We start from the raw sequence: 13,844 nt of genomic DNA on the forward strand, positions 1-13,844 counted from the left end.
GGCATCACGACACCACCGGGAGTCACAGTTTAGAGGGTGATGACAGTTCTTACTAGCCATCTAATCCGAAAAGGAAGCTCGCAGATAGCATGTAAGTACCAACGACTTTTCCCATTAGAGTATACAAATGAATATATTCAAGATGAGAATTCATTGCAAAGAAATTGCCTTCCTCAGATTCTGTCTTGATGCGGGACCTAACGCCACAAGGAACCATATCGAGAATGGCTCGCGGCCGTGGCAGGCCGAGACTCCTCTGAGATGCTCTTCATTACTCGTCTCCGCATTAGCGACATTGGTGACGCTCTATAATGGGACGAGGCCAATTCTTAGTGCGCTTAGTCGCACCAGAAGGTTCACTTAATAGATTTGTCAGTTGTCAGTCCGGGCTGGTGAAGCGGAGGGGGGCGTTAAGTGGATTTAATACGGAGCTTGATTATGTACCTACCCGATCTTAATGCTACCCGCCGTCACGGATTCGTCATGGACCTAACGTTTTAGGTCCCGCGGAAGTAGGCTGGAAGTTTCCGGTCGATGTCAACCATATGACTGTGGATTTCGTCCGAGTTCAGCCTTCTCGAGGGGACGAAATCAACTACCGTGACTGAAGATCACCGATTCTAGTGGCGTAGATTGTCCGCATAAGAAAAACGCGTGAGAACACTAGCCCATTGTCTTATTCCTATTTTGAAAGCCCATCAAAGACAATTTACTATCGCGAGACAAAAGAGCTAAGAGAGTAGTGTGATATGAAAAAAAAGTTGTTTAACTTTAGCTACTATTATTTAAATAGTACAATAAAGTTAGAACCATCGACGACCCCTCGATCCTTTCGGGATTATCCCTTACCCCTGAATTGCCGATTCTGTTAGCTTGGGTGGATCCTCTAGGAAATAAAAACTGTGTATGAGTCAGACACGTCCATTACTTAGTAATCTAGTACCTGTCTCGAGTGAACATCCGACATAAAGTTTTGATAAGAGGTAAAATAAGATTTAACAATAGGTAGCACACACGGGTCATGGGTTCCCAAGCAACCGGTTTCGATTCTGGCCCAGCGCCACTGCCGCCAAAAGACGTCGTTCTAAGCTTGAGGACGGGAAAGATTAGGCCTTTTGGAGGCGTAAAAGGTTTGTCCTCGGCTATTAACAAGCAGCCTCGAAGCGGAAAAATCCAGCTCACTGCTGGCGGCTTTTCTGGCGACGAGAGGCAGTACATCCACCACAAAAGCCCCGATAATGCCATTCACCAATATGACCCCCGCCACTATGAAGATTGGAAGAAAATCTTGCCGGATCGTGAACACAAGTTCAAGGTCGGCGCCTTTGGTGAGAATATATCTTCGGCCCACCTTTCAGAGGACAATCTCTGCGTTGGCGATAAGTTTCGTCTAGGGCCAGAAGCCATCATTCAGGTCACAATGCTCAGGCAACCTTGCTACAAGCTCAATCACCGCTTCGAGTATAAGAAAATGTCTAGTTTGATCCAGAGTACCGGATACACTGGCTGGTATTACCGCGTAATCCAAGGCGGAGAGGTCCAGGAAGGTGATGTGATAGAATTGATCGAGCGTATTAACCCCTTTTGGTCACTTTCAAGAATACACTATATCCTGTACACGGATGCAAGCAACATTGAGGCCATAACCGAAATCATCCAACTAGAAGGGCTTAGCAAGGAGTTCCTCACTTTATTCCAGAAACGACTTGCTAAGGGGACTGAGAATATGGATGGCCGACTCCTGGGCGATTTCGCAGTGCTTTGGCAGTCATACAAACTGGTTGAGAAGACTCGACTAACACCGAGAGTACAAAGGTTCGTCTTCAAGTCCGAGGACCAAGATATTGACTCGGAAGATTTGCAGTTCGGGCGTTTCCCCCATGTGCGCCTCAGGTTCGGGCCGGATTCCGAGTTTACGAGAGCTTATTCGGTCGTATCAGGCGATATGAGATCGTTCGAACTGGGGATTGCGAAGGACGACAACTCAAGGGGAGGTTCCTTGTTTCTTCACGATGACCTAAAAGTTGGCGACGTATTGGAAGTGGCTAAGGGGCACAATGCAAGCGTGCCTATAATTAGCAACGACCAAGAAAGTGGTTCTACGAAACACATTTTCATCCTGGGCGGCATTGGTGTTACCGCTTTCATCGGTGAGATTGGAACCCTCGAGAAAAAATCCGCCAACTTCGAGATACACTACGCAGTACGGAGCAGAAAGGAGGCTGCGTACCTCGATCAGCTACCAACTAAAAACACTGCCGTCTACGCAAAGGACGAAGGTCGGCGATTGGACGTTTCTTCTATCATTCCGTCACCCAACGATTGTAGAGACGACTGCTTCAAGCCCCTAGTCTACTGCTGCGGTCCATCATCACTACTGACCGCATGCCAAGAAATCACGACAAAGCTGGGTTATCCGCGATCCCAAACCCATTTCGAAGAGTTCGGTGGGGCTGGAACCGGTACTGGCGAGCCATTCGAAGCAGAAATAAAAAACACCGGCAAGGTTCTTCAGGTACCTCGCGAGAAGTCACTGCTAGATATTCTCAACGAGGCTGGTTTTGAGATAGATTCATCTTGCCTCGTAGGGAACTGCGGAACTTGCATGGTAGACGTGTGCAAGGGCGAAGTCGTCCATCAAGGCACGGCCCTCGAGGACGAGCAGAAGGAAAATAGTATGCTGTCCTGCGTAAGTCGTGGTAAGGGGCGAATCGTGATTGATTGCTAGACCAATTATCTTTGGTTTAGAACCGAGGTCTGCTTCAAATGTTTAACCTCTATAGAATAATTCTCATATAAACATACACATTCTATTCGGTAGATTAATACCCATATACCAAACTTCTTTTTAGAATAATCCTAGTATTTATTGATTAAGTAATTATGTTTCTACTTATTGTAGGTAGGTATAATTCTGTGAGTAGGCAACATATCCTGCCAACGACACAATTATTTAGTATTTATTGTACCGAGGTTCGTAGACTGCCGCACCTCGTCCGACTCGGAAGGCGGCAATCTGAGATGACGGCTAAACTACCGCAGTTCATTACGCGCCGCGGAGGAGCAACACCTGTGTTATAAACACATTGCGGCCTAGACTCTCCGCTTGATGATTATCGAATGCAGGTGGCTAATTTATTTATTGTCGAGTTCGACAATTAAATGAACGATGAACTAAATACCCCAACTTCACGTGGCCAAGGAGAGGATATCCTACCTAAGGTATGTATCTTGTCAGTTCTGCAAATAGCAGCATATCCACATCAATTGCAACTGCCATACTCTTTTAATAAGCCGGGATATAAGCCAAAATGAGGCGGCTTAGGAAAAATTCAGGAGCCCCTCCTTTTCCGGCTTTACCCTTTATAAAATGATGCGACATCACCGACGCCCGGCTCCCTACTTACAGGTAGGTATGTTCAGACTAGGAAGCACCTCCCCAATCCCTAGACATCCAGTTAAGTCATGATCTACTCAACTCTACTGCTGGGCGCGGCGCTCGCCTCTTCCGCCTCGGCGGCATGCACGCGCGAGCAGCTCATCGCAGCAACGGACGCTTACATCACAGCGCAAGCGGCAGGAGATCCGGCGATGCCCGCCCTCGCCGAGAACGTGACCTATCTCGAGAACGATGCGCCGATGGACATCACGACGGGGGTGCTGAGCCAAGCGATCACGATCGATTTCAACCGCAGCCTGCACGACAGCGTCGAGTGCGCGACATTCACGGAGATCTCGGCCGCCACTAATGCAGAGCCGTACGTAATCGCCACGCGCATGCTGTTCACCGATGACAAGATCACGACCATCCAGTCCGTCGTTGCGAACAACGGCGACTGGGCTTTCAACGCCACCGGCCAGTTGTATTGGACTAAGACAGAGAACTGGGATCCCATCCCCGAGGACCAACGCGATAGTCGTGATGTCATTAAGGCTGCTGGTGATGCATACCTTGACAGCTGGGGAGACGGGACTGTGAAGGTGCCGTATGGTTCGCCGGTATGTAATATTGAGTGTTCCTTTTTGCCCCCTTAGGGGCTGTCTTGAGAGTGAAAGCTTTTACTCCCGAGATGTGCTTAAAACTCCTAGATTTCTTTCCTAGAGAAGAAATTACTGACTCCTAATGTTGTTAGTGCGCGCGCCTTGAGGGCGGTTCTTACACTGGGAGAGTGGGGTCGACGGCTAACACGTGCACGATGCCACAATTCCCTTCGGCGTTCAAGATTGAGAACCGGAGGTACGTGATCGACGAGGAGGTTGGCGGACTAGACATCTTCAATGACTTCCCGTTCATCGACGCTGACAAGCCGGACGGGACCTCGAGCACCAATTTCTTTAGGATTGAGGGAGGCATGATCAGATACATTCATGAGACAACTATCTGTACGAACCCTAATTGTGGTCGGTAAGAGGTAAAAAGGAGGGAGTCGTATGGAGGACGAGAGGCACGGGAAGACTCATCATCCAGTGACTGCTGTCATTTAGTTTCCCGTCATAATAGCTCGCTAAATCGGGACTGTTTTTCCAATATATGTGCTGTCCCGTGACTTAGTTTCGGTGAATAGACATCGGTTGACAGAGGATATCGTTCGATGTAACAAGACTCCCGTTTATCTCGGGGTTACTAAATAGAAACGAAATAGAAATTGGTAAAACGCTTTGATGTTGATTATTATATGTATTACTTCGGCTTTCCTATCAACCCGTATGTATGATGGTAAGTGAAGCATCAAACAGAGTGGTGGTGAGACTTGACAAATATGATGATGGAAACGGCGTTGAAGAAAGGGATCAGCATGGCATGAGAGCTACGTCACTCCCCGGATCTCGGATCGGGACTTTCCCGACAGGGTAGTACGGACCCTGAAGAGGTAGGTGCCCGCGCATTTTAGTGACAGTGGAGAGGTTATTGGCCAATTGTAGAGTGTCATATGTACCCCGCCGTGGATGAATCTTGCCGAACCAGTCGATAGAAGCGATGCCCCTCCATCATGTGTCTTATCCAGTTTATCGTATGCTTTCTCCAACTTCTTCTTTGCAGCCTTGGAGCTTGTCTTGCCACTTACATGCAACCATTCCATGCAACCATTCCAACCAAACGACGACATAGTGCAGGTGTAATAGGAAAGATCCGCGACGCCATGTTCCGATCATCGTGACCCTTAACAATCTTTATCTACTTCCGCCGGCCAAATCATCACCCCTAGTGATTCGACAGTGACTCCAACGAATATATATGTATCCTCTGTCACCCTCGCCACCATAATTGGTCTCGTCCATCTTCTTCCTCTTCTACAAATCTGGAGCTTCAGATACTAGATAGATAGCAAGGAAATTCAAGGTAATTTTGAAAATACAATATTTCATCGTATACTCGTTATTAGCTACGCGATCATTTCAAAATGGAAACTCAAGTTTTTATCCCATTTAGACCTAATCCTAACCCTTCACCTCACGATTCTCGCGAAATGTCGGATCCCAAAGAGAAATTCTTTCGCTACTTCCAAGCAGAAATAACTGGTGAGAATTGCTATGCCGGCGTTGAGTGAACCCCCTCGCGGACTAACTTAACCAAGCTATCCAGGGCCAGATCGACGACCTAGCAACTATTTCTCACGTAGGCGGAGAGCGACAAGACTGCATAGATACAGTGTTAGCAGGGATCTCCCGTTTGTCTAACGAGGTTATGGACGCTGGTGACTATATCCCTGCCTACGATCAACGAGCGTACTCTCAGGTACCACCCACCAACCGCCTTGGTGAATATTGACCCCGATTCTTATATATAAAATAGGCCATGAAAGCTCTCACCGATAAGCTCAACGAGACCACCGCCAGTTTTGCGCCGAAGTCACGCTTTCAGTTCAAGTCAAAGTCTTCTAAACAAGCTCCCGGTGCAGAGACGCAGATTGACCCGCGACAACGTACCTTCTTTAATAATGTCGGGTCGAAACAGTCGCCGGTCCTCGACGCGGCGAAACGTGATGCGATTAATGCCGCGAATGATGCGACTACGTCCTCGAAGGACTACAACGAAGATGTTGAGCAACAGTCGGGTGTGAGAAAGCCGAGTTTCTCCAACGCGAAGAGCATCTCCATATATGACCACTCCGGATTACACATCATGCTTCCGTCGACAGCCTCGAGGGCTACATCCTCTGGTAGCTTGACCAACTTGGATCGATGCGTTGTAGATATGACAGTCGCTACAAGTACGGGGGCGCCGTTCGCTGGGTTGGCTATGAAGAATATCAAGCAGAGCCTCATTATCGCCGGGCACGTCGCAGGACCTGTACACATAACTGGTCTGCAGAACAGCATAGTCGTGGTTGCCGCACGGCAGGTTCGCATACATGAGTGCAAGGACGTTGACGTTTATCTCCACTGCGCAAGCCATCCCATCATCGAAGATTGTTCGGGAATGCGATTTGCGCCGTTACCTGAGTTCTATGTGAGTGTCTGTAGAGGTTACTACTAACTCCGTTACTGATAATTCTCGGAACAGGCATCCAAGTTAGAAGTCAAAGGTGAGAATCAATGGGACCAGGTAGACGACTTCAAGTGGTTAAAGAGCGAACCATCGCCGAACTGGAGCGTTTTAGCTGAGGACAAGCGCATCCCGGCAGACGTCTGGGAGAATTCGGTGTGCGGGAGCCCGAGTCTTAGCACAGATGATATATTACGAAAAGCAGGCATTCTCGGCTCGCGAGCTTCCTGACGACCCTACCGATATACGAATCCTCGTATCCTAGTACATTGCTACGACTTAATCCGAAATATGATGTAATACACGAGTAAGGGGTTAGCATGGCGTTGGTGTTTACGTCGACTTTTGCTTTTCCAGACTCTGTAATCAACGAATGGAATCGAATTGTGGTCAGAGTGTACTAGTTTTCATCAATAAAAAACCGTTACTCCTATGCAAAATGACCCCTGCTTCTCGTGGTATAATAATCCGAACGCCGTAACTCCCATTCATGCGCCTGTAATGATTCGCCTTTTTTCATCCTACACCATCTTCCCCCTTTGCTATCCCCATCTACCTTCGTACCCCCTATCCCTTTTCCCTCAGGCATCACCTCCGCTTACCCCCCTCAGCCTCGGAGTCCGTCTCGGCTTAGGTTAATCAACAACCATCTTCTCCCCCTCCCCCTCCTCATCCGCAACCGCCAACCGCGCGCCCATCTCCCTCAGGCGCGCGAGCATGTCGCGCTGCCGCGCCAGCCGCGCCTCCAGCGCCGCGATCTCGGCCTCCTGCTCCCGCGTGCCGCGTCCCACGTCCGGGAGGCCGCGCACCAGCGCCCGCGCCCGCTGGAACCGGTGCTTCAGGACGTCGGCCGCGGGCGGGATCTCCTTCAGGGACAGCTCGCCCGTGTTCGTTGTAGTCGTCGCGCCGTTCGCTGTCTGCGGTTGCGAGTGCGGGTGTAGTTGGTGCTGGTTGGAGGTTGGAGGAGGAGGGGGAGGTGGTGGAGGGGGCGCGGGTGTGGAGGCGGCGGCGGCGTTGGGGGTGGCTCCTGTGGTGTTGGTGCTGGTTGGCATGCGGAGACGGTTGAGGAGCACGGCGAGCTCGGTTAGGGTGTCGAGGGTGTCGGGGTTGAGACCCTCTGGCATGGCGACGGGTTGCGGTTTGGGGGTTGAGGAGGGCATTGTGGTTGTGGTTGTGGGCTATGACGATTGGTGGTTGAAGGTAGGAGGTTGGATTCAGACGCGAGAATCGCAACCAGTAGACATCGAATCTAGTAATGCTTGATTGGCGGGAAGATCAAATCTGATATACTGTAATGTATAATGGTGAACCTTGATGGCTTGTGTGTAGTAGGCGAGAGCTGAATGCAGGTTCGAAGTTATTAACGGAGCTAAATGTCGACGGAGGTAATCTCGTTGATGTTGATTTGTTGATTGCGTCGTAGCTACTACAAAGAGCTGGCAGGCTGGCAAGGGTTGCGCTGTCCCGCTATCTCGGATCTTAAAGCGGGTCTCTCCGACGTGCATTGACGTCAAACAAAAATTCAGCCCGGCGCCTCGATAACCTGGTATAGTGGGGTTATCCGTACGTGCAGTTATGACTTGGAGCATTCAACATTCACTTTAGAACAAACTACCTGCGTAGGATGCACAGTAAATTATTTTCAAATCTCATTACCTTGAGATTTATAGTAATTATAGAAATTGTCAAGAAATGCATATAGTCATCTTCAATTGAATATTCATATGCGTAAATAGAGGAATTTACGTACTCCTATAAATGTACTGAGGGGAATAATGCGTACATAATTATCGATAGGCGGATTATTGGACGGAGCATTAAGAAAATCCCCCCACCATAGGTGATAATCCATAGCAGCCCACCATCATGCGAAACATCTCAACACTTACAACTCCAGGCCATTGCGTCCGCAGAAAATAACTCAACATTTCTCTTCTTCTTTTCCCCTAAATCCCCTCATCTTACCAAATAGACTCGCATTGTTAATAGAGAAGATATCAAAAGAATTAGGAAATTAAGAATGACTACACCAAAGCAGAAGGCCTGTTTGAGTACGTCTACACCTCCTGTCTCTTCTGCCTCTTCTGCCTCCCTTGCCCCTCCTGCTCAGATATCTAGAGCTAGACAGCCTGATTACTTCGTTTTTGTTTGTTACATACTCATCTATCTCGAGATCTGCTGGCTAATATTTTACGCCTTGCGAACTTACAGTCGTGATTGACGGCTGGGGCATCCCCTCCGCCGAGTCTCCCAAGAATGGAGACGCCATCGCTGCCGCCAAGACCCCCGTCATGGACGAGCTGTCCAAGAGCGCTACCGGATTCACCGAACTAGAAGCCTCTTCTCTCGCTGTTGGTCTTCCCGAGGGTCTAATGGGCAACTCCGAAGTCGGTCACTTGAACATCGGTGCTGGAAGAGTCGTATGGCAAGATGTCGTCCGAATCGACCTAACCATCAAGAAGGGAGAATTGGCCGGCAACAAGGTTATCAAGAATGTTTTAGACAGAGCTAAGAATGGCTCTGGTAGACTTCACCTCTGTGGTCTCGTCTCTCACGGCGGTGTTGTATGTTGACTTGTTTGAAAACTATGCGGTCGTGTTGCTGACTCGCTTTTCTAGCACTCCAAACAAACCCACCTTTACGCTCTCCTAAAGGCTGCCAAGGCTGCCGGAGTTCCCAAGGTCTACATCCACTTCTTTGGCGACGGCCGTGACACCGATCCCAAGTCCGGAGCTGGCTATATGCAGGAGCTTGTCGAAACAGCAAAGGAAATTGGCATTGGTGAGATTGCTACCGTTGTTGGTCGATACTATGCTATGGACCGAGATAAGCGCTGGGAGAGAGTTGAGCTTGCTTTGAAGGGTATGATTCTCGGCGAGGGAGAAGAGAGCTCTGACCCAGTCAAGACCGTCAAAGAACGTTATGAGAAGGGCGAGAATGATGAATTCCTCAAGCCCATTATCGTCGGTGGCCAAGAAGCTCGCATTAAGGATGGTGACGAGGTTTTCTTCTTCAACTACCGATCGGACCGTGTTCGACAAATAACCCAATTGCTCGGAGGTGTTGACCGTTCCCCCAGGCCCGACTTCCCCTACCCCAAGATTAACTTGGTCACCATGACGCAATACAAGGCAGACTACCCCTTCGAGATTGCCTTCGAACCTCAACGTATGGACAATGTTTTGGCTGAATGGCTGGGCAAACAAGGTGTCAAGCAAGTCCACATAGCCGAGACGGAGAAGTACGCCCACGTCACTTTCTTCTTCAACGGCGGTGTTGAGAAGGTCTTTGCTTTGGAGACCCGAGACGAGAGCCAAGATCTGGTGCCTTCCAACAAGAGCGTTCCGACCTACGACAAGGCCCCTGAGATGAGCGCGGCTGGTGTTGCGAAGCAGGTTGCTAAGCGACTGAGCGAGCAGCAGTTCCCGTTCGTAATGAACAACTTCGCTCCTCCAGATATGGTTGGCCACACTGGCGTGTACGAGGCGGCCATCATCGGATGCGAGGCTACCGACAAGGCTATTGGCGTGATCCGTGATGCTTGTAAGAAGGAGGGTTACATCCTTTTCATCACCGCTGATCACGGAAACGCCGAGGAGATGAAATTCCCCGACGGCAAGCCCAAGACTTCTCACACCACCAACAAGGTTCCATTCATCATGGACAACGCGCCCAAGGGTTGGTCGTTGAAGAAGACCGACGGTGTTCTGGGAGATGTTGCTCCCACTATCCTGACCGCTATGGGTCTTCCTGTCCCTGAGGACATGACTGGATCTAGTCTCTTGATTGTTGAATAAATCGCATGAGTTTCTTAAGAGTCATAGTTGGGGCATAGGGTAGGTATGTGGGGAGTTGGTAGAATTAGAGATGGTTTGGGAGGCGTAGAGATACCAGTAGTATAAAATAACAATAAACACGGCTATTATAATGGACTTATCTGTTTTCTTGTTTTTAGGCTCATAATTATAGAAATTAGGTCCTCGTACTAATGAGCAGAGTGTTAAGACTTCGAGGTTAACTTAGTAATAAGCTGGTTTAGACGCATATTTTCGTTGTTGTGGGGCTATACAATTATTAGGCACGCCTAACCCTTTACAGACTAGCGCGCACAAGCACAAATCCAAAACTTCTTCAACTTCGCCAACTTGATCGATGCCCCACCAAAACCGACTTTTCTCCTTGAACCTCCATCACACCACCGTAAAAGAACTCGCTTCGTACTCAACACCGGCGAGTAACTTGCAAGATGGATTCAGAAGATCCCCAGGAGCGTCCCGAGGACATCACAAACATCATCAACGGCCTCGAGCGGTACAACCCCGAGGCTGTCGGTAACCTTGAGGACTACCTGCGCCTGCAGTGCGAGAACAGATGGACTGATTCTAATGCGAACCGGACGTTGCTGAAGCTGTAAGTCTTGATTTTCGATACGAGACTTTTCTCTAGCTTCTGTGCCTGTGTCTTTGTTGGTTGGAATGACGAACTATTTATACACGTTTCCTATTACCTGACATAACGGCAACACGCCGCTCGGGATGTTTATCTATTTTGCCTCTGACCTTCCAACATGACCTATATTTGCTCTACTCTTGCCTCATCTTCTCCTCCGTACTAGAAGGCACAGACAAGCTAACCACATATCCTCCCACAATCCAGGTATCAGCTAAATAACGACCGCGTTAAGGACGAAGTCATCACCAACATCCTCGTCAAGGCCCTAACCTGCTTCCCGTCCCCGCAGTTCGCGCTGGCGCTGCACTTGATCCCGCCGCACCTGATGGCGCCGAACCCGCGGGCGGAGCTGCCGGAGGCGATCGCGAAGCTGCGGGAGCTGAACACGCAGCTGCAGGGGGCGCAGTACGCGCGGTTCTGGGCGACGCTGGACTCGGACGACCTGTACGCGGACCTGACGACCGACATCGACGGCTTCGAGGAGCTGATCCGCGTCCGCATCGCCACCCTCGTCTCCCACGCCTACCGCGAGATCGAGCTGAGCGTGCTCGAGCAGTGGTTAGGGCTGGAGGGCCAGGCCGCCCTCAAGTTTGTGACTGAGACCGCCGGATGGAAGGTCGAGGGCGGCGTCGTGAAGATCCCGAAGAACCCGGAGAACGAGGCGAAGAAGAGCGAGGTCCGCGAGGATGTTAACGTGGATATGTTCTCGAGGGTTATTCGACGGGCTTGGGAGGAGACTGTTTGATCGTCTAACTAACCAAACGAACCAAACCAATCAATCCGTTTAACCTGCCTACCTAGATACTTGGGCCGGTTTTCCGCGTCTGGGGATGCGGTCATGGTCGGAGCCATGAGTGGTGGGAAGGGGGACGGGACGGTGGACCTACGAAACCAGCATTGGGAAAAGACACGGGAAGATACCACCGTCTTGGGCGTTACGGGTGACAGTTCGGGGGTTCCGAACTTTTGACTTGCTGGATGTGCGGCTTGCTTACTTGTCCCTGCCGTCGGTAGATATACCTACATGGGCGGTTATGAGAGGTGGGAAATGAATAAAAATGATGATATGAATAAATTCGTCTTATTTGATGCAAATCTATTTGCGTGGTCTCGTACTTGCATTTCTATTGTGAGTCTATTTCTAGACAAATGCCTATATTTCTACGCTTTGTAAGTATAGAAATAGACTACCTAGACCACATGAGCGTACGGTCTCTTAATCTACTGATGAAATAAGGCAGTATCAAGAAGTTCACGATTGAATTATCAGACGTTGGTGATTGATCCTCATCTGCTCCGCGGCATAAGACCCTCAGCTACTTACGTCCTCCTATTTCATAGCCCATGCCATGCAAGCCTCACGCCATAACACTGTACCATATGCACGTATTGGCTTTTCCCACTCCCCCTAACCGTTTGGATTATCACTACCGCCGCCCACCAGCACCCGTCAACTCCTCCCACTGCACGCCCGCCCACTCCTCCACGTACCCGACCCGGCCCTCCGCCACGCCCCGCGCCTGACAATCCCGCTCGCACACGCCCACGATAATAGTCCCCCAGTCCATTCCCTCGAGCGACAGCTCCTCGGCCTCCAGCTCCGCGATCGCGTGCGGCGTCATCTGGACCTCGAACGTCCTTGCGGCGCCGCAGTTCGCGCAGCGGGGCATGCTCGTACCCGTGGTCGTTACCCCGTTACCATTCCCGGGTACCGCGACGTGTAGCAGCTTCCCCACGGCATCCGTTTTCGAGTACAGCAACGGCTGCCCCCCGAACTCGTACCGGATGGCTTGCTCCGGGTTCTGCGACAGCCGGTCCGCGAATTTCTGGAACGTGGTGTCCATGGTCGATTCGAAGACCTCGCGGTCCTCCTTGCCGCCTTTGCCGGAGGGCGTGTCGGCGTCGACGTCCATGCGCGTGTTCTGCGGGACGGGGGCCGGGGTTGGGTCGAGGGTCTCGTAGTCGGCTTCCGAGAGGTAGGAGATTGGGTACGGGGAGGGTTGCTGTGCTGCGGCGGGCCAGGGCTCTGGTGGGGTTGAGGGGGGTTGGGATTGTGTGTTGTTGAGGGAGAGGGTTTCGGCGAAGGTTTTGGGGAGGGCATTTATATCGTCCTCCGTTGTATTTGATGGTGGGGCGGACTCGGTCTTAGGTTCGGGTTTTGTTTCCTTGGGCGGTGCCGAGGGACTGCTGAATGGGTTGCTAGAGCTGGCGAAGGGATTGCTACTCCCGGAGGAAGAACCGGTAGTGGAGAATGGGTTTGCGGAGCCGGATGGCGATCCCATTGTTTTGGCGCCGAAAAGGGACTCTCCTAGGTTGGACGGTGGTTGCGATTTTGGCGCTTCTTCTTTCGGCTTTGGCTTCTCTTCCTTTTTGTCCTTGGTGTTTTTGGCGGTAGTATTTATGGCAGCGCTACCGGGTGCTATCCTCACACTGCGCAGACTGCGGATACTTCCCTCTCTTCGGCGACAGCTCTTGCGCCGACAGGAGAAGACGTATAACCGCCGCTCGTGACCGGGAAAGCGTTCCGGTAGCTCGCCGTCTAGTTGTAGTAGGAGAACCATCAAGTCCTTGCATATCTTGCATCTTGCAAGCGCTGCTGATGGTGGAGTGTTCTCATCAAGCCATTCCTGTAAGTGATGTTAATGCTGGTGAAAATAGACTAATAAGATGGATATATCGCATACAGGACGGCCGCCCAGACGACTAATAGTCTCGTCGCCAGGGTCTTTTGATGCATACCCGAGAAGCACATTGGTCTCTGTGAAGTCGTCCTCCTCTCCAGCAGAGGAGTCGCTATCGTACGGCGCCATCTTGTAGTTTCTGCTTGTATACGACAGTGTTGTCGATTGTTTGTTGTCCGTTGTCTTTTTAATGTCGTCGCGACCACCTTTTTTTTCTTATCGAC

At 50.5% G+C, this 13,844-nt stretch overlaps 7 protein-coding genes across 7 annotated transcripts; 5 read left to right on the forward strand and 2 right to left on the reverse strand.

Moving 5' to 3' along the window:
• The first annotated feature begins 894 nt into the window (after nucleotides 1-894).
• F4807DRAFT_445962 (PK beta-barrel-protein domain-containing protein-like protein) lies at nucleotides 895-2,860 on the forward strand. Its single transcript, XM_047999772.1, has one exon. The coding sequence runs from the start codon at nucleotides 1,022-1,024 to the stop codon at nucleotides 2,726-2,728; it is 1,707 nt and encodes a 568-aa protein (XP_047849233.1). The 5' UTR covers nucleotides 895-1,021; the 3' UTR covers nucleotides 2,729-2,860.
• Nucleotides 2,861-2,901: 41 nt separating this feature from the next.
• On the forward strand, nucleotides 2,902-4,769 carry F4807DRAFT_445963 (uncharacterized protein). The gene is made up of 2 exons (XM_047999773.1): nucleotides 2,902-3,999; nucleotides 4,134-4,769. The coding sequence occupies exons 1-2, from the start codon at nucleotides 3,466-3,468 to the stop codon at nucleotides 4,407-4,409; spliced, it is 810 nt and encodes a 269-aa protein (XP_047849234.1). The 5' UTR covers nucleotides 2,902-3,465; the 3' UTR covers nucleotides 4,410-4,769.
• Nucleotides 4,770-5,402: 633 nt separating this feature from the next.
• On the forward strand, nucleotides 5,403-6,718 carry F4807DRAFT_454436 (TBCC-domain-containing protein; the record flags this gene model as incomplete). Its single annotated transcript, XM_048000578.1, has 4 exons — nucleotides 5,403-5,520; nucleotides 5,577-5,737; nucleotides 5,795-6,451; nucleotides 6,506-6,718. The coding sequence occupies 4 exons, from the start codon at nucleotides 5,403-5,405 to the stop codon at nucleotides 6,716-6,718; spliced, it is 1,149 nt and encodes a 382-aa protein (XP_047849235.1).
• Nucleotides 6,719-7,122: 404 nt separating this feature from the next.
• On the reverse strand, nucleotides 7,123-7,647 carry F4807DRAFT_465359 (RNA polymerase II transcription mediator complex subunit 9-domain-containing protein; the record flags this gene model as incomplete). Its single annotated transcript, XM_048002267.1, has 1 exon — nucleotides 7,123-7,647. The coding sequence occupies one exon, from the start codon at nucleotides 7,645-7,647 to the stop codon at nucleotides 7,123-7,125; it is 525 nt and encodes a 174-aa protein (XP_047849236.1).
• A 470-nt stretch (nucleotides 7,648-8,117) lies between these two features.
• F4807DRAFT_445972 (BPG-independent) lies at nucleotides 8,118-10,528 on the forward strand. Its single transcript, XM_047999774.1, has 3 exons — nucleotides 8,118-8,538; nucleotides 8,699-9,051; nucleotides 9,106-10,528. The coding sequence occupies exons 1-3, from the start codon at nucleotides 8,508-8,510 to the stop codon at nucleotides 10,282-10,284; spliced, it is 1,563 nt and encodes a 520-aa protein (XP_047849237.1). The 5' UTR covers nucleotides 8,118-8,507; the 3' UTR covers nucleotides 10,285-10,528.
• Nucleotides 10,529-10,631: 103 nt separating this feature from the next.
• On the forward strand, nucleotides 10,632-12,034 carry F4807DRAFT_445974 (eukaryotic translation initiation factor 3 subunit K). The gene is made up of 2 exons (XM_047999775.1): nucleotides 10,632-10,897; nucleotides 11,144-12,034. The coding sequence occupies exons 1-2, from the start codon at nucleotides 10,734-10,736 to the stop codon at nucleotides 11,682-11,684; spliced, it is 705 nt and encodes a 234-aa protein (XP_047849238.1). The 5' UTR covers nucleotides 10,632-10,733; the 3' UTR covers nucleotides 11,685-12,034.
• F4807DRAFT_445976 (programmed cell death protein 2) lies at nucleotides 12,027-13,838 on the reverse strand. Its single transcript, XM_047999776.1, has 2 exons — nucleotides 13,624-13,838; nucleotides 12,027-13,566 (listed from the first exon to the last, which is right to left on the reverse strand). The coding sequence occupies exons 1-2, from the start codon at nucleotides 13,747-13,749 to the stop codon at nucleotides 12,367-12,369; spliced, it is 1,326 nt and encodes a 441-aa protein (XP_047849239.1). The 5' UTR covers nucleotides 13,750-13,838; the 3' UTR covers nucleotides 12,027-12,366.
• Between the last annotated feature and the right edge of the window lie 6 nt (nucleotides 13,839-13,844).

This window comes from Annulohypoxylon truncatum, assembly GCF_022578515.1.
Source record: "Annulohypoxylon truncatum strain CBS 140777 unplaced genomic scaffold F4807scaffold_52, whole genome shotgun sequence".
Taxonomy (NCBI): domain Eukaryota; kingdom Fungi; phylum Ascomycota; class Sordariomycetes; order Xylariales; family Hypoxylaceae; genus Annulohypoxylon; species Annulohypoxylon truncatum.